At 39.4% G+C, this 19783-nt stretch overlaps 1 protein-coding gene across 1 annotated transcript in view; it reads left to right on the plus strand.

Annotated features, from left to right (window-relative positions):
- Mrc1 (mannose receptor C-type 1) overlaps window positions 1–19783 on the plus strand; it is an 81657-nt gene that overhangs the window by 34669 nt on the left and 27205 nt on the right. Inside the window, exons 9-16 of the mRNA XM_069990447.1 lie at window positions 429–539; window positions 5115–5230; window positions 8412–8560; window positions 10682–10881; window positions 13149–13276; window positions 13781–13868; window positions 15851–15995; window positions 19485–19526. Coding sequence (XP_069846548.1) covers window positions 429–539; window positions 5115–5230; window positions 8412–8560; window positions 10682–10881; window positions 13149–13276; window positions 13781–13868; window positions 15851–15995; window positions 19485–19526 — 979 coding nt within the window. The remainder of the gene's footprint in view (window positions 1–428; window positions 540–5114; window positions 5231–8411; window positions 8561–10681; window positions 10882–13148; window positions 13277–13780; window positions 13869–15850; window positions 15996–19484; window positions 19527–19783) is intronic.

Here is a 19783-nt window from a genome sequence, read left to right on the forward strand (position 1 = left end):
TTTTCCTTGTGTTGCCTTCTCTGAGTCATCACGGTAAGAGTCCAGCATTGGACTGTGGCTGTAGCTCAGTGGCAGTATGCTTGCCTAGCATATATGAGGTTCTGGACTTGGTCCCCAGCACTGAAAATAAAAGCACCAAACTTAAACACCAGAAGAATCATTTACTCATCATATGGCATTGTGGGAATGGGGGAATCAAATGAGGTCAGGTACCTGAACCATTTAGAAACATGTCATGCCAATCTTTAGGTATCAGCATTAGAAATCCTTCTTATAGTTATTAAACTCAATCAAGCCTTGTTTGAGAGCAGGCAGCATCCATTCTACATTCCAGATCATAGGTAGGCATCTCTTATTTAAACTTTCCAGATGGAAATGAAGTTTTAGTTGATTCGTTATTTTTTGTGATCATTGATTTTTCTCTACAGGATGGACTCTGGGCAGACAGGGCCTGTGAGAAGCCGCTGAATTACATCTGCAAGATGAAATCACAGACCAGAGATCCAGGAGAGGTGGAAGTAGAAAGGGGCTGCCGAAAAGTGAGTATACAATGAACTTCATGGCGATCAGTGCGCATCCTATCAAACTAGGAAAACTCAGAGGAAAGAAGAGGTTGGGAAGGGTAAGGGAGAATGATGCAAGGGCTGACATTGATCAAGATACATTGTTCTCAAAAACTGACACGTGGAATGGTAACCCATTTGTACAACTGTTTAAAGATAATAAAAATGTAATAAAGCTGGGTATTGCCTGTAATACTAACTGCTCAGGACTGAGTTTCAAAGCCAGCTTGGGCAAGAAAGCCCATGAGACTTTTTTTTTTGCTTTAGTTATTTTTTTAATTGTGAAAATACTGTACAGAGGGGTTACAATTACATGGGCAAGATAATGAGTACATTTCTTATCAAGCATTGTAGCCTCCTCGTTTCCCCTTCCCATCCCTTCCCATCCTTCCCCCACCCCCCCACCCAATCCTGCCTGTCCCCCCAAAGTTGTAATGTTCGTTTTCGACATAACGACTTGTACATCTCATTGTTGCAATGGGTCCATCTGTATCCCTATTTAAAACGATTAGTTTTTTCCCCTTCCCCTCCACAAATTATACTGACATGAAATACAGTGAAAGCAGGGGTTATACCGTGGGGGAGGGACATACAAAGCAACAAAGAAATAATCTTATAAATGTCTTAACAACAATCACATGAAAGCAAAATAAACATTTGAATACATATCTTAGGGTTCATTTCCCTAAATGAGTACATTTCTTGTCAAACATTGTAGCCTCCTCTTTTGTTTCCCCTTTCCATCCCTTCCCATTCTCCCCTTGCCCCCTCACCCAATCCTCCTCCCCCCCCACCAAAGTTGTAAAGTTCATTTTTCGACATAATGACTTGTACATCTCATTTTTGCAATGGGTCCACCTGTACCCCTATTTAAATGATTTGTTTTTTCCCCTTCCCCTCCACAAATTATACCGACATCAAATATAGTGAAAGCAGGGTTTATACGGTGGGGGAAGGACATACAAAGCAACAAAGAAATAATCTAGTGGATCAAAAAAATGTGATATATATACAATGGGATTCTATGCCTCCATCAGAAAGAATGACATTGCCCCATTTGTTAGGAAATGGAAAGACTTGGAAAAAATTATATTAAGTGAAGTCAGCCAGGCCCAAAGAAACTTAGGTCTCATGGTTTCCCTTATTTGCAATAACTAGTATATGTCTGAGTCAAGCAGAAAAGGTCAGATAAGGTGATGTTAGGGAAATGAGCCCTAGGATATGTATCCAAATGGTTTTTTCTTTCATGCGATTGTTTCCATGAACTTTTATCTCCAAATTAACCACTAAAAAGTTTTTAAGCTGAAAGTAGAGCAATGACTCAACTGGTAGTGTACTAGCCTTGAGCAAAGTAGTTCAAGGAGAGCACCCAGGCCCTGAGTTCAAGGCCCCAGGACTGGTAGATAATAATAATGATAATAACAACAACAATAATAAATATATATAACAATATGAGATATGTATAGTATTTGATACTGGATTGTTTTTTTGAATCAGTATATGCCTTTTTTTATTATGCTAGCCAATGTCTCAACTGTCAAGATCTTCAGTGGCTTACTGCATGAATGACACTGTTGTCCTTAAAATTTTCTTTGGGGATTCTTTACAGTGAGTATGTGGGCACGCACAGAAGCTCCTTTCAGAATGCCCCTCAGATTTGAAAACATAACAGGGAATGAAATGATGCATAAGCTGGCCAGGGTGAGGAGACAGAGGCAGGTCACAAGAGAAAGTGCCACCCTGCAGTGGCAGGCTATGATCCCAAAGGCATCTAGAATGATGCCCATAGATGCCCGTAGAACCTCAAGTGTTGACAGCTAACTCTTCATTGGTAACAGTTTTGCTGAATTTCTCCTAGTAGGGAGACTTCTTTGCAAATTACTGCAATGGGACACCTGGACTGCGATTTGTGCAGCTAGTCCCTGGGTGACAGCTGAATGTCACGCACGCCAATGGTGCTTCAACCTTACCTGTATGACACACAGTCCGGAATGCCTCCCAGCAGATCTTATAGTTCCTGAAGGAAAAGGCAAATTGTCAGTAAAACAGTTTTTGAGCTGGGCACTAGTGGCTCAGGCCTGTAATCCTAGAGATTCAGGAGGCTGAAATCTGAGGATCATGGTTCAAAGCCAGCCCAGTCAGGAAAATCTGTGAGACTCTTATCTCTAATTAACCACCAGAAAACCAGAAGTGGCTCAGTGGTTCTAAGTAGTAGAATGCTATTTTTGAACAAAAAGCTCAGAGACAGTGCCCAGGCCCTGAGTTCAAGTCTCACGACTGAAAAAAAATGTATATAATTATTTTTGAAAGTTTAAGAGCACTATAAAGATAGTCTTGTAGGCTTACCATTTATCATTTTCCTGTTGGCTGCTGAGTTATTAATCTTCCTCTTTTGTCCTCTCTCACTTCTCATGAATAAAAATGAAGTGGGAATAAATTATCTTTCGAAGGGTGTGCTGCTGTCGTTACCAGCATCTTAAAACACTCACTCAAAGACAAAGAATTTGCAAAACATTATTCGGTACTGGAAAATAAGCAACAAAGTAGAAAAGTGATAAGAGAAAAATCATAGGATATTAGATATAGGAGGGATTATAGCAATAATCAAATTACTTTCCTGATTTTTGCATTCTGGAAACTACTGTTTAGATGAACTATCACAGCTTGAATAAGTTATATAGCTTTGGTATACTACATAACATCAGCAGAAGCAAAGCTGGATCCTGGGTTTCTTAGCTCTAGGCCACTATCTTTTTTTTTTAATTTAATTTAATTTTATTTGTGAACATACTGTACAGAGGAGTTACAATTACATGGGCAGGATAATGCGTACATTTCTTACCAAGCATTGCAGCCTCCTCCTTTGTTTACCCTTCACATCCCTTCCCAGCCTCCCCCCTCCCCCCCAATCCCAATCCTTCTCCTTCACCCCCTTCCCCCCCCCCACCGACGTTGTAAAGCTCGTTTTGGACATGACAACTTGTACTTCTCATTGTTGCAACAGGTCCACCTGTATCCTTAAACAACTGGTTTTTCCCCATCTCCTCCACAAGTTATACTGACATCAAATATAGTGAAAGCAGGGGTTATACTGTGGGGGAGGGACATACAAAGCAACAAAGAGACAATCTTATAAATGCGTTAGAAACACATGCATGAAAGAAAAAACATTAAAATACACATCATTTTCCTGACATCACATTATCTGACCTTTTCCGCTTGACTCATACATATACTAGATATTACAAATAAGGGAAACCATGGGACCTATGTTTCTTTGGTCTAGGCCACTATCTTTTACTTCTGCACACTTATGTACTCTTTGTCTAATCATATGATGACAAATGCTTCCAGATTTAATTTGCATTCTGATACCTTTTATTTCTTTCTAGCATCTTTTTTTTTGCAGGGGGGGGGTAGGGGGGGATCCGGTCATGGGGCCTGGGCCTGGGCGCTGTCCCTCAGCTCTTCAGCTCAAGGCTAGCGCTCTACAACTTGAACCACAGCGCCACTTCTGGCTTTTTTCTTTTTGCTTATGTGGTGCTAAGGAATTGAACCCAGGGCCTCATGCATGCAAGGCAAGCGCTCTACCACTGAGCCACCTTCCCAGCCCTCTTTCTAGCTTCTTCTTAGGTGCTTTACTCTTGCTTCTTTGCTTTTTTTTCTTTTTATGTATCTTGTTCATTGTGCTGAGTAATCTTTTCCCATTTCCCCTCTGTTTGACTTACAAATTATACTTTCTACTTTTAGTTTTAAATGGTGAACATTATGTTTTCCTAATAATAAAAAGTGAATCAATATCTCAATTTGCTGCCTAGCAAATGAGGTTGATTATTTTACTTACACATTTTTTAATCTTTAAAGTTTGAAAATAACCATACCTGTAATCACAGCGACTCAGGAGACTGAGATTTGAGGATTATGCTTCAAAGCCAGCCTGGGCAGGAAGTCTATGAGACTCTAATCTCCAATTAACCACCAAACTATGGCTCATGTGGGTAGAGCACTAGCCTTGAGCAAAAAAGCTCAGGGTCAGTGCCCAGTCCTTGAGCTCAAGTCCCAGGACTGGCACAAAAACAAAAAGAAAAATGATTTTTAAAACATTTCTAAAACAAGACAGAGAATTCTACTATATCATCCAGTCAGCTCCTCCAATTCAATTTATAGTCACTAATTGCTCTTGGCTTCTATAGGCAGCTAGATTTGTTACTCCACAAATTATTTTCTGTGATTACCTACTCTGAATGAAATCTTAGCTTTTCTGTTGAGTTTCTTACAAACTGCTTGCATTCTAGGATGTGTCCAAAAAAAGAATGATGGATTTTTCCCTATGTGATATCAGAATTTACTATATGAGGGACAGTGTTTTTCACTATTTCCATTATTCCTCTGTACATGGTTTTCATTTCAGAGTGTTCAGATGTGTTTTTATTACACCTATCAACTGTTGATCAGTCTGTAGTTCATGAGAGAACAGTATTTAAAACAAGATTTCCTGACAAATATCCTTGACAGTCTACTCACTCATTCCTTGTTTGTGGACATTAACAGGGCTGGAAGAGACATGGCTTTTACTGCTACTTGATTGGCCGTACACTTTCCACATTCACAGAAGCAAACCAGACATGCCACAGTGAGAAGGCTTACTTAACAACTGTGGAAGACAGGTAGGCTCACGGTTGTAATTTTGTTTTAAAATAGGTCTAATCGTGGATACTTTTCAGCAAACTTTAAATATTGGCCTGGTTTAAGGTTTGGCAAGAGTTATGTGTGACCTTGAGATGTGGTATATAAAGTTTCGTTGACACCTTGAGAATGATGTTCTTACTTGGATTCTTCATCACAAGTATAAAGTATTTTTGTTTTGCTACTTTTAGTACTCTAAAGCAAAATCCAGAAGAGTTTACTGATGTAGCTGCTCATCTTTTGTCTTTACTACTTCTCCCTTCCAGTGGGAGGAGAGAGAGGGTTGAGTATGATAATACTTTCCCTTTGCATGTTCAGGCACCTCAGATCATGTCTATGACTTCCAAAGGTGTGAGGATTTCTCTCCCTTTCCCTTGCTAGTCATCAAACAGTCTGGCCACAATACCAGCTGGGCATGCTTTCATCCGATTTAACATCACCTGGAAAGTGCATCAGATCCCATTGTTGAGGCCCCAGCCCCCAAGACTAGCCCTCACCCCTTCAATTCAGATATGAGGTGTGCAAGTCCCATGTGTTCCTCTTGTTTTTTTAAAAGATGGCTACAGATTAGATTCTCACAGTTCCTTCCTTGAGTCTTGCTAATTAGCTAGAGAGCTCAGAGCACTTGAGGACACACACTTACTGGTTAGTGATAAGGGAATGTTAAAGGATATCGGTGAAGAGAATCATGGCATTGTGTTGTAGGAGCACATGGAACGCTCATGTGTTCTCCAGATGCATAGCTCTCCAGGAACCCTCTCCTGGTCAGCTTTTGGAAGCTCTCTGAACCCTGGAGGTTTTATGGAGACTTCATTGCCAAGGCATGCTTGCTTGTTAATAAACCAAATAAGGAGACTCATTAAAAAGTCTTGCAGGACATGAGAGCAGCTGTTATGTCGTAGGGTCAGACAAAGGGGGTTTGGGTGAGAAGCCTGGGATCTACAAGCAAAGTGTAAGAAATATGTATCACACAGAAGAATTCATTGTTTCCAACTTTCCCTTTTCTTAGGTAATAGACTGATAGGTTAAGGAAATCAAATAAATGGACAGAGTACTTCATGTACCTTTGATCTCAAGGGTCCTATCCGTCTTTGTGTTCATTTATTCTGCTCTTTGACCTGCTGTTTGTAAAGCTTGGATTATGTACCTAAGAAACTTAAATATCTATTTTTTTTTCAGTCGTGGGGCTTGAACGCTGTCCCTGAGCTCTTCAGTGAGTACTCTACCACTTGAGCCACAGTGCCACTTCCAGTTTTTCTGGTGGCTAATTGGAGATAAGAGTCTCATGGACTTTCCTGCCTGGGCTAGCTTTGAACCGTGATCCTCAGATCTCAGCCTCCTGAGTAGCTAGGCTTTAAGGCATGAGCAACCAGCACCCAACAAAATATCCATTTTATTTACTACAAAGAGGATAAATATCATTAGGGTCCTTTCAAGGAAGATGCAAAAAAACTAGGAGCACTGATGCTTAAAACTCCTTAACAAAATGATATCAAGGTGACATCCATCAAGATGCATGATACTCATAAATTGGTATGTTGAATTGAAATCTCTTCATACAACTACTTAAAGATTTTACATACTAAGTGGGTACAAAAGAATTGTACTTCAACTCATTTACCTCTCAGTGTGCAACTAAATTCTAACATTAGCATAACGCAGACATAAGCAAACCCTTGAGAATCACCATGTAAATACTTTTAATTTTAAAATAAGGGACATAAATGGCTCACTATTAAGTACCATATGGGTATGTATGTTCTGGGATGCATTATAGGTGAGCTGTTGGAGAAATACGTACAACCTTTCACTACATTTTATGTATTTTTTCTTATACATTAAAAAAATAGAAACACACTGTTGTTAAGTTTGATTTTCAGACATTTAAGAAAAATAAGTTAGCCAGGTGCCAGTGGCTCATACCTGTAATCCTACTACTCAGGAGTCTGAGATCTGAGGATTGCGGTTCAAATCCAGGCTGGGCAAGAAAGTCCATGAGACTCTTATCTCCAATTAACTCCAGAAAGTTAGAAGTGGCACTGTGGCTCAAATGGTAGAGTGCTAGCCTTGATCTGAAGAGCTCAGGGAGAGCACCCAGGCCCAGAGTTCGAGCCCCATGACTGACAAAAGAAGAAGGAGGAGGAGGAGGAGGAGGAGGAGGAGGAGGAGGAGGAGGAGGAGGAGGAGGAGGAGGAGGAGGAGGAGGAGGAGGAGGAGAAGGAGGAGAAGGAGGAGAAGGAGGACGAGAAGGAGGAGGAGGAGGAGGAAAAGAAAAACAACTTGCAATTGGAGTTGTTGTTTATTCTATTTAGGGTATAGAATTATCCAGACTAAGACCTTAAATATTGTTATGACTGAGGCTCTGTAGGTCCCTTTCCTGCTCTTTTTGGAGTCTCCATTGCTCTTCTGAAAGATTTGTGCTCTACTTTCCTCTTGTTCCAGAAACAGACTTATGTCTGTGTTGCTGCCTCCATTGATTTGTGTTAGTTGATGAAGTCAATTTGAGGTTGTCATGCCAACTGAATTGCATTTTTACCAACTTATGCCAGCTCCAAAGATGAGAAGAGGAAGGAAGAGAAAGTGTTAGAATTTATGACTTTGCCCCTGCTTTCCTTGAGATTGATTTTCTGCTTCCCTGTTATTTCTTCATGGTTCTCTGCTTCAGACCTGAGGTTTGAGAATGAAATCAAGGGGGAAAAATCCATGCAGACAATTCCATTTGTACTATTGCTTATTTGAGAATTGGGTAGAGTACACAGTTTGTTAAACATTTGCAAAATTGCTATTATTTTATCCTCTGGGTTTTCAAAATGTTCTTATTTTGAGGAGAGGCAAAGAGGCCAATGAGGACTAGAAAAATTGCTGAAGATATTTGAAAGATTTAATTTTACTCAGCTATATGATATTTTTCCTTTATAAACTTATACTTTAATGAAATTTAATTATAGTCTAAGTGATATGTAAGTATAATGCAGTGTTGTTAAAAAAAAACAACTATATCATAGCTCAAACAGAACTGAGATGCTTTTCATGCCAATAATCTTGTTCAAATTACATAAACTGAAAGTGTATTTTTCTCCTAATAAGCTTTCTTACCACTTTCATTCAAAAAAATCACATAAATGTTTCTAAAGTTTATCTAATGTTTGATTTTTTTTAAAGATATGAACAAGCATTCCTGACTAGCTTGGTTGGACTGAGGCCTGAGAAATATTTTTGGACAGGACTTTCAGATGTACAAAACAAAGGGACCTTTCAGTGGACAGTGGAGGAGGAGGTACACTTCACCCACTGGAACTCAGACATGCCAGGTATGTACACCTCTCTGCTTGAGGATTTTATCTACCCTGAGAATCTATCAAGCAAAGGCCTCTTGTTCCCCTGTGTCCCTTTCCAGAAGAAAAAGTTGCTTCCTTCTTTAATACTGGTTTTGGAAAGTCACAAGTGACTGTGAATGTTCCAAATGGTTCACTTGTGTCTTAAAGCCTATAGGAAGTGGATATAAGGTGTTTCAGTACAGCGAATAGCAATACTAGTGTGCTACAGTGATGGCACTAAAGGAAGTGCTTATGTGGAATTCAAACCCCTACCTTAGTTTGGGAGATGGGGCTTAAGTGGTTAAAGCTCCTGCTTTTAGTAAGTACAAGGCCCTGAGTTCAAACCCTAGCCTCACCAAAACAACGTGAAAGAGATATTTCCTCTTAATATGTAGTCCTCTGTCTGCCATGGAATTTTTTTTATCCTTTTAATAACTATGAAAAGGAATTGGGAATCTGAAAACTCAACATGACCTGAGAACATCCAAGTAGCAACTTAGATGAATCTCTGTGGTCTCCAGATCAGCATAACATGGACTTGGGGCACCAGGTTTCATTTACTTTAGTTAGGGATTATAACTAGTTCTGAAACAGACTGTGAAAAATTCCTGGTCTTCTCTCCACATGGGAATCATTGGCATATGATATTATCATAAGACGATGTTCAGAACATTCAACAATGAAAATATTCCATTGTGTTTGTGTCAAAACCTAACTAGTCCAAGTGTATGAATTTACTGCTTGGTCAAATACATGTTAATCTCTGGGAGTTCTCTGAATTTGCATTCCTTTCAGCTTTCAATAAGAATAAAATGGATCCATAATCTGAACAATGCAATCTTTGTTTAATTATTAAATGTTGTGAAAAGTTGTAAGTTTTTTACTCATATTTTGAAGCTGGGTAAAATATTAAAAATGGAATGCGTGCTTTAAAATAAAATCTGGGCAGTAGTAACTCTTTTTTTTTGTTGTTTTGGGTCCGGTCTTGGGGCCTGAACTCTGGGCCTGGGCACTGTCCCTCAGCTCTTCAGCTCAAGGCTAGCTTTCTACCACTTGAGCCACAGGGCCACTTCCAGCTTTTTTTTCTGCTTATGTGGTGCTGAGGAATTGAGCCCAGGGCCTCAGGCATGCAAGGCAAGCGCTCTACCACTGAGCCAACTTCCCAGCCCACAGTAGGAACTCTTATGGTCTAGTTTTACTTCGCCCTCATGCTCACCAGCATGAGAGTTATTGAATCCTGGAATGCTGAGTAAAAACTGGCCAAAGTAGAGCCAGAACTCAGTTATAGCCATTGTCAGGGGACATCTTTGGTAAAAAAGATGATGGTTCCATTAAAGGAAGTTTCACTTTAAGAGAGGGGATATCTGTAGGAACCAGAGAAAATTCTTTGGGTATTAGGAAATCTGGGATTTTAGAGAATACATTCTAGAGGCAATGTGCTTGGTCAATTATTATTTGGAAATAGCCATACTTATAAAAAGATGTACTTTCTTAAAATCTCTCACTTGAAATCTATAAAGAACTTTGCTTTTAGCTGGGTGTGGTGGCACATGCTTGTGATCCTAGCCACTCAGGACACCAAGACAGGAGAATTAATGAGCTTCCTGCTGGGCTAGAGTGAGTTTGAAGCCAGCTAGATTACATTGAGACCCTGCCTCAAAAGGAAATAATAAAACTGGTTCTGTATGAAGTGGAAGGGGGAAATATTAAACCATTAAAAATATAAAGGAGGAAGGCAGGGAGCCAGCCAAGAAAGAAACACCACTATTTTTGCCATAATGAAAGATTCAATCCTACCATTAGTATAATATCATTAGATGCCTATGTGTGTAACACACTGCCAAATGTTAGAAATACAAAATATGGTCAAAGCTCCTTCTACTTGAATCATAATCCTACTTATTGGAGCTGCAGTATAGACCACACAAATCAAAGGCAAAGTAGTGGTTTGGAAGGGCACAAACTCACTGCCCAATTCTAAAAACAGACCTCTACATTTTACCATTGTCTGGGGGATTTAGGGTGTACCTTCCCACTCAACCCGCACTGTCTTCTGGGAGCATGGGAGGCCTTCACCAAACATCTATTGACTGAATCGTACTTTGTTTAATGCAGGGCGAAAAGCAGGATGTGTGGCCATGAGAACAGGGATCTCAGGGGGCTTATGGGATGTCTTGAAATGTGATGAAAAAGCAAAGTATGTGTGTAAGCACTGGGCAGAAGGAGTAACTCGCCCACCAGAGCCCACTACAACTCCTGAACCCAAATGTCCAGAGGATTGGGGTACCTCCAGTAAAACAAGCTTGTGTTTCAAGGCAAGTATGATTACTAAGTAAATAAATAATTGGGAATATACATCACTCTAGGATAAGGAATACCCCCTACCCCAGGAATTAAAAAACCCCAGAAAACAAAAATGCATTTCTCAGACCCACTGGTAGAAAGGTTATTCTCTTGATTAGGAAACCGGCAGAATATCACTGTTTTTTTTGTTTTTTTTTTAAAGAATTCATTGGGTGGATGTTTCCATTACTGACTGATGGAATTTGGACCAAAATAAAAATAAAAACAAAAACTAACCAGTAAGAAAATGCAACTCACAGAAGTCTGTCCTCACCTGCTTCATCGTTATTTTTTCCCTCTCTGCTTCTCATCTCTCTCAGTCCTGTTCTAAGTTCATGATTCTCTTCATCTTCTTTTGTTTGTTTGTCTGTTTGTTTGCTAGATATTTGGCAGTAGTGGGGATTGAATTTAGGGCTTTCTGGGTAAGTGCTTTATCAGCTGGACCATGCCCCAGTCTTTTTACTTTTAAATTTGCAGGTAAGGTCTCAGGCTTTGGTTATAATCCTCCTAGCTCTGTTTTTGCTGAATAGCTGAGATTATTATAGGTGTGTGACTATTCTTTTCATCTTGATCAAAAGTTTTGTTCCCCTTCATGCAATCCTTTGCATCTTGTTTTTGTCTTCTTCCTGGAGCCTGAGATCCTAGTTAACTCATGAACTAGGCTATAATGTTTCCCAAGAAAAACGTTCCAAATACTTATAATGCAACGAGATGAAGGCACTAATAGGAACACATGGCCTTTTGGTGACATTTAAATGACAATTCAGTATCATACTATTATTTTCTACATCAGGTGTGACCATCCATTTTATCCTTCTGCAATTAAGTTCACTAGAATAAACAACTAGCCGAACATAGGAACAAAAATAATACAAATAATAAATCCCAATGAATTAAAGATTTGAATTCTACCTGCCTTGAAAAAGTCACTGCTCTCAGGACTTTTGTATTCAGTCCCTTGAAATGGTGGATTTCTGTGACATGCTTTGTAAAATAGATTTTCAAGACTTCCACCAGAGCCTTGGGACAGAGGTCAGTGAGACAGCTTGCCTAGCCTGTGAGAGGCCTTACATGTTGCACTGAAAAAATTAAGAAAGCAGCATGTGAGAGCATGAAGCTGTGGAGTGCTCTCTCACTCCAGGAAGGCAGCTGAGCTGCTCATTCCCACCAGTAAGAATGGGTATCAGTGAGCTCTGCTGAATGGATTCTGGCCAGTCAGAGTCAAAAGCATAATTTATTCTGAACTAAGGCAAAAGATTTTGTAAATAGCTCATCTGAAGATGAACACAGATCAGATATGTGCGTCTCATACGTTGAGGTACTTAGGAATCTTAGGGGCTACCAATATGGGAACTGCTCGAGAGAACTTTACCGAGATGAATCAAGTCCATTTCAGGTAAAGATGACTTACAGGGCTTAAGGATGACCCGGGCAGCCGTAGGCTGTTGGAAACATATTCCCTTCTCCATGAGCATGTGATGTAGGGGAAATGGACTCCTGAGAAGCAATGAGTGAAGATTTAAAAACTCTTCGATATGGTTTGCATACTGGTAGGACATCCCAGATTGACCCAGTGGATTCTATTTATTCTACGGCTCTGCTGTGTTCCCTAACATAGGACACAAGTCACTAAATTATAAAACCCTTTACACTTAGTTTAACATATAACCAGTTTCTTTCCCATGAGTGTCTGTCATTGTGTGTGTTCAATAGTTGTTAAAAGATGCAACTGTTAGGGGAAAGAGGTAAGGTAGTTTTGAAGAATGCCACCAGAAAAATGTTGAAAGATTGCCAAGAAACTCAGAGTTATAAAATACAGCACTGTTTCAGAGCAGTAATTTTCCTTATGCATGTTTATTTTCCTTGTCTTAACAATTTATTAATGATTTTGTACCTCAATGGCATCTTCACACTTAACCAAATTACTCTTGACATCCTTTCCCAGTGAGCTCTGGATCTCGTTTATATACCTTCTGCTACTAAGATTCTACTCTGATTTCTCCTTTGCTAGAAAAGGCTTTTATCTTGTAGCGTTTTCTCTACAAAATACTCTCCCAAATGTGGCTGCCCAAATAGCTACTCCTAAATTGCTTTTAATCAAGAGAATTACATTGTTTGGGGGGAGATTACAATACTTTGATTTTCTGTAAATAAAGTGCCAGCATAAGTAAATTATTATTGCTCTTGATTTTATAAGCAATGCAGCATAACATCATTTCTGAAATCATATCATCTTTAGCTGTTTGCAAAAGGAAAACATGAGAAGAAAACCTGGTTTGAATCTCGAGATTTTTGTAGAGCTCTGGGTGGAGAGTTAGCTAGTATCAATAACAAAGAGGAGCAACTAGCAATATGGAGATTAATTACGTAAGTATCTTTTCTAGACAACTCTATCTTGTCTTTTTACCTATTCGATGGTTATATTCAGAAAAAGATTTCTGAAATTGTTGGTTCAGGCTGCTTCAAGCAACTATATCATAAGTTTTGATTGTGTTTGATTTTGATTTCAAAATCCTGTACTTCTATAAAAATCCAGCATGCAATTGCTCTGTAAAAGTATAAAACATGCATTGCATGTTTGTTGGATGGATAGATGGATGGATGGGTGGATGGATAAATGAATGGGTGAATAAATGCCTGTCTTTCAATATGTTACAATGATTTGTTCTCAAGCAGCAACCTGTTTACAGGATATTTCATGGCTTGCACCAAACTGCACACCTCTTGCCCAATGTGTATATTTAGTGGATAACTTTTTTTTTAACTTTGTACTAATTTATGTGTTGGAGGTTAATTTTCAAATCTGTTTTGTCCTCATAGCTTGCCAAACTTGTTACATCCAATAGCATATGTTTTCTTTATGTTTTGAAGGGCCAGTGGAAATTACCATGAGCTGTTTTGGTTGGGATTGACATATGGAAGTCCTTCAGAGGGTTTTACCTGGAGTGATGGTTCTCCTGTGAGTAATGTGACTTAATATAATTTTCTTACTGTTGTGTTATTTATTTATTTATTTATTTATTGGAATGGGATGTTGAAGATTGACCCCAGTGCCTGGTAATGTTTAAGCAAGCTCTGTATCACTTGAACCATTTCCCCAATCCTTCAGTTATTTGCTTTAAAGCCACAGGCTGGCCTTGGACTTCAATCCTCCTATCTCTGCTTTCTGAGTACCTTGGATTATAGTTGTATGCCACCTTGCTGGTCATGTGAATCTTGCTGACTCTTGCCTGGGTGTGACAGGAACCACAATCCTCTTATTGCTGAGTCTTTAGTAGTACTATATTTATTTTGATGTTTTCCTTTGCCCCCATCCACTTTTGTAGCATGACTGGTCATTATGATAACCTGAAACATTATGTGATTAAAATACACTCAATTTTAAGGATCACTATCCTGCTTTGGCCCCTGTTTGCCAAAAGCATAGCTTTTGAATGAAAAAGATAAAGCAAACCAACAACCCATAGGCAACTAGTTTGTTTAAAAATAATCTTCCTTCTATATAAAACAGGTATGTAGAGAGACCTCTTCAAAACCGAGTGTTTTGCAGCCCCTGGAGACCCATAGACAGGACACAACTTCGACATTGCTTTTAGTAGCTGTCAGACTTCTGCACACTTCTCCATTCTCAGAATTGGAGGAGTAAGAAGTTATGGTATTTGATAACAAGTACTTGGGGAATCATCCAAGGACATGATTTTGTACAATTCCCCTCCTATGTCCTCTTTTCAACTTGAGTAAGATGGTTTGGAGTAAGGGCCATCTGGCCCTGGTCCATAGAAAGCTCATAACATCAGCTGGTATATGATGGACAGACATGTGTGTCTCATGAGCTATCCATGGCCATCTGCCTCTACTGATAATTTTGTATGGCCCATGAGTAATAATCTAAGTATGCAATTGGCTCTTGGCAGTCAAAACAAGTTTTCCCAACCTATTAAAATGGCTCAGTTGAAATGTGAATTGTTATGTTTAGATCTCTGGGAAAGAGATCATTATGCTCAATCTATAAGCTGTGTGGCTCTAATTGTATACTTACAACTCCATAGCAGCAGGCATTGGTGGCTCATGCCTGTAATCCTACTCAGGAGGCTGAACTCTGAGGATTGCAGTTCAAACCCAGCCCAGGCAGGAAAGTCTGTGAGACTCTTATCTCCAATAAACTACTCAGAAAAAGGCCAGAGTGGTGCTGGGCTCAAGAAGTAGAGTGCAGCCTTGAGCTAGCTCAAGAAGCTTGAGCTAAGAAGCCCAGGGACAGCTCTTAGGCTCTGAGTTCAAGCCCCAGGACCAACACACACACACACACACACACACACACACACACACACACACACACACACACACACACTCCCCACTACCACCACCACCACTACTACCACCACCACCACCAACCAACAACAACAAAACTCCAGAGAGCACCGAACCTCAGAGCCTTCATTTATTTCTGCTGTTCATTTTTGTCAAAGTTTGTTTTGTTGGTAGTATTTTATGGGCCATTTTTTATTTTGTGAGAATAATTGTGCTGCTTTATCCTACCTGTTAGAATTTCAAATGCTGAAAAATAGTAGGTATTTGTTAAGTGTTTCCACTATCTTTTTTTGCTAAGTGTTTTTCTCCCTGTAAACCTTTATTTTATGGCCCTTGAATCTGTTATCTTAAATGAAAGGAAAGAAAACCATGTATAATAAGTTATCAACGGATTCGTCAACTTTAAGATTTTTCCATGCAATAGAGGCTATTTGTTCCTCACTCAAGTTCCTAACTCATGCTTTGAGGACAAAGATCCTGGTGAGAAAAGTGAAGGTATGATAAAGGCAGTGGTGTTCTCTTGGATAGTTGGCCTGGGCCTGCCTTAAATAGCTAATGATTGCAATTTAAAGTTTTGAATACAGCATCAAGTCACCTCCCTTTAAACAGAGATCAACTGTAATGTTATTACAGGTGTCGTATGAAAACTGGGCTTATGGAGAACCTAATAATTATCAAAATGTTGAATACTGTGGTGAACTGAAGGGGGACCCAGGTATGTCCTGGAATGATATTAACTGTGAACATCTTAACAACTGGATTTGCCAAATTCAAAAAGGTATGGTTGGCTCTCTTTTCTCCTTTTCCCCCCTTAACCTGCTGACACCCCCACGATCTTCCCTGAATTAATACAATTAAATGAACAAAATAGGAGAAGAAGGTAACTCTCAGGGGCCCTCATTTTTATACAGTAAGAAAAAAGTTGCCAAGAACAGATAAACATTCCAAAGGAACTGAAGATCAAAAGCGCACCTGGGATTCCTGGACAGGAGTCACGTTCTCCAGAATTGTTCCCATGATCAGCTCTGAGTCTGGCCCTGGTTCTTCAGGACAGGAGAGGCCAGGCTTCCTACTCCATGAAGTATAGCCAACGTGATTGCTGTTTTTGGAATTTTCAACTTGTGTGTGTGTGTGTGTGTGTGTGTGTGTGTGTGTGTGTGTGTGTGTGTGTGTGCGTGCGTGCGTGTGCACGTGCACGCAACAGTGTTGGGGTTTGAACTCAAGGCCTGCACTCTGTCCCTGAGTTTTTTTTCTTTTCTTTTGTTTTGCTCAAGGCTAGTGCTCTACTAATTGAGCCACAGATCTACTTCTGGCTTTTTGGTGGTTAACTGGAGGTAATAGTTTCATAGACTTTCCTACCCAGGCTAGCTTCGAACCACAATCCTCAGGTTTTAGCCTCTTGAGTAGCTAAGATTACAGATGTGAGCCACTGGTGCCCACCAAGGAATTTTCAACTTCTGACATATTAGTCATCAAATAGGTAAAACTGTCTAAGCTTTTTGAAGTACTGTTTTCTGAAGCAAATGTTCAGCACTATTTGGAGACCTCTGATGCTATTAGATCATGAGGATACTATTCATGATGACTCTTAAGTATTCCACATGTCCAAGTCAGGCCTTGAGGTCAGAGGAGCTAGGATCTCAGGTGAGGATGATCAAGCAAGCAAGCAAACAAAGTACCCTACTCACCAACCAAACTATAGGTCAGCACTCATTAAATAGATAAACGGAACCACGTTGCCCCCTGCTGTTGAAGAATCACAGTAACGATCATACTCTGCTGTCTTGCAACTGTTTTCTTTTTCTTATGATTAGAATAGAGCTTTCAGTTTCCAGAATAGATGAGCGAGTTAGCCATATTTTTTTAAAGGTCTTTTAGCTACCAGTGACTAGTAGTATCCTTTAAAAACTATAAGGAGGGTTGGGAAGGTGGCTCAGTGGTAGAGCGCTTGCCTTGCATGCATGAGGCCCTGGGTTTGATTCCTCAGCACCACATAAGCAAAAAGATAAAAGCCAGAAGTGGTGCTGTGGCTCAAGTGGCAGAGCGCTAGCTTGAGCTGAAGAGCTGAGTGACAGCGCCCAGGCCCAGAGTTCAGGCCCCATGACTGGACCCCTCCCCCCCAAAAAAAACTATAAGGAGCTATTTTGATTAAACTATAATGCATACATGCCCTAAATAGCATGGTGAAACTTATTAAAATTAATACACATACATATGTACATATATGTACACAGATAGATAGAAAGATAGATAGATATGCATTATATTAGCAGAAAGTAAAACAGACTTTGATGAAGGATAGTAAGGGGTAAGTACTCACAAGAGATAGAGGGAAAACAGAATAAAAGAGGATGAACATAGCTGAAGTATTTTGTATGTATGTATATGAACAAAACTGTGAAAGCTGTTGAAATTTCTTTAAGAAAGAAAGTGGGGTAAGGAGAGTTATGATAAAGAAAGTGAATCTGATAGGATGACATGGTATAAATATGTGGAATTGCCAGGATGAAACCGCCATGTACAATTAGTACATGCTACTAAAAATATTAAAATATATAAGCCTAAGAGCTATGTAACCAATGTTCTCTGGTCACATTCCAACAAAATCCAGATATATTATTAGCTACTTAAATTTTAGTAATCTAAAATAATATTACAATTCTTTGGACAACACACACACACATATATTATACATAACTAGTTCATAGTTGATATGATATGGGCGAAAGACTTAAAGAGAAACTTCTCTGAAGAAGAAAGAAGGATGGCCAATAGACACATGAAGAAATGTTCAACCTCCCTAGCCATAAAAGAAATGCAAATCAAAACAACATTGAGATATCACCTCACCCCAGTTAGAACCGCAAAAATCAAGAACTCTAACAACAACAGATGCTGGAGGGGATGTGGACTGAAAGGAACCTTACTTCATTGTTGGTGGGAATGTAAACTTGTTCAACCACTTTGGAAAGCAGTATGGAGGTTCCTCAAAAGACTTCACATAGATCTCCCCTATGACCCAGCAATCCCACTTTTGGGCATTTACCCAAATGTTTACAAACAAGACCACACTAAAGCTACCAGCACAACAATGTTTATTGCAGCATTATTTACCATAACTAAGATATGGAACCAACCCAGATGCCCCTCAGCAGATGAATGGATGAAGAAAATGTGGTATATATACACAATGGAATTCTATGCCTCCATCAGAAAGAATGACATTGCCCCATTTGTTAGGAAATGGAAAAACTTGGAAAAAATTATATTAAGTGAAGTAAGCCAGGCCCAAAGAAACATAGGTCCCATGGTTTCCCTTATTTGCAATATCTAGTATATGTATGAGTCAAGCGGAAAAGGTCAGATAATGTGAGGTCAGGAAAATGAACCCTTAGATATGTATTTTAATGTTTTTTTCTTTCATGCATGTGTTTCTAACGCATTTATAAGATTATCTCTTTGTTGCTTTGTATGTCCCTCCCCCACAGTATAACCCCTGCTTTCACTATATTTGATGTCAGTATAACTTGTGGAGGAGATGGGGAAAAACCAGTTGTTTAAGGATACAGGTGGACCTGTTGCAACAATGAGAAGTACAAGTTGTCATGTCCAAAACGAACTTTACAACGTCGGTGCGGGGGTGGGGGGGAAGGGGGTGAAGGAGAAGGATTGGGATTGGGGGGGAGGGGGGAGGCTGGGAAGGGATGTGAAGGGTAAACCAAAGGAGGAGGGTGCAATGCTTGGTAAGAAATGTACCCATTATCCTGCCCATGTAATTGTAACCCCTCTGTACAGTATGTTCACAAATAAAATAATATTAAATTAAAAAAAGAATAAAAATAGAAAACAAACAAACAAACAATGAAATTGTAAGGAAATTTGTAGTTAATTGTAGGATATCTGATTGGAAAACTATTATCTAATGCACACACCAGTTTAGCAATATTTCCTATATTTTATTTCATCTATTCACATGTTAATAATACCTTTTTCTTTCACAAATTAAAGCTGAGCAATTTAAATCTGCATTTGGCATTTAAAGGACTACTTATGCCTGTCTACATTTTTGTGTCACTAGGGGGTGTCATTTGCTTAAGTCTTAAGTCCTCTTTCCCTTCATTTTCTTCTTTATAACACCGTAAGTGGAGCATGAGGGTTGTGAGAGGGAACAAAAGAGACTTTATTTTTCAATATTGACACATGAAAAATAGAAGAATCTGTAGCATAAGAAACTGATGCACATCTTACATCTACTTTTCTTTTATAGGAAAAACTCTAAAACCAGAGCCAACACCAACCCCACAAGAAAGTAAGTGTTCCACATTTTATGGTCCCTGAATAGGGAGTGTTACCCCTTTCTTTCTCAATAAAAACAATTCCTCTAAAAGGGGGAAACCAGTTCTTAATATTTGAGGGTCTCGTGGAAGGTTGAATTTTTGTCTCCAGGAGAAGCCCCTGTGCACAAACACAAGATCTAATTACTTCAGCTCTCCATGGGTTCATGAATTGAGGCCAAGCAGCCAAGTATCTCCTTTAGCACAGGACCAATGGATATTGTAACCAAGT

This window comes from Dipodomys merriami, unplaced genomic scaffold (genome assembly GCF_024711535.1).
Source record: "Dipodomys merriami isolate MVZ:Mamm:240054 unplaced genomic scaffold, mDipMer1.0.p SCAF_4, whole genome shotgun sequence".
NCBI classification, from domain to species: Eukaryota; Metazoa; Chordata; class Mammalia; order Rodentia; family Heteromyidae; genus Dipodomys; species Dipodomys merriami.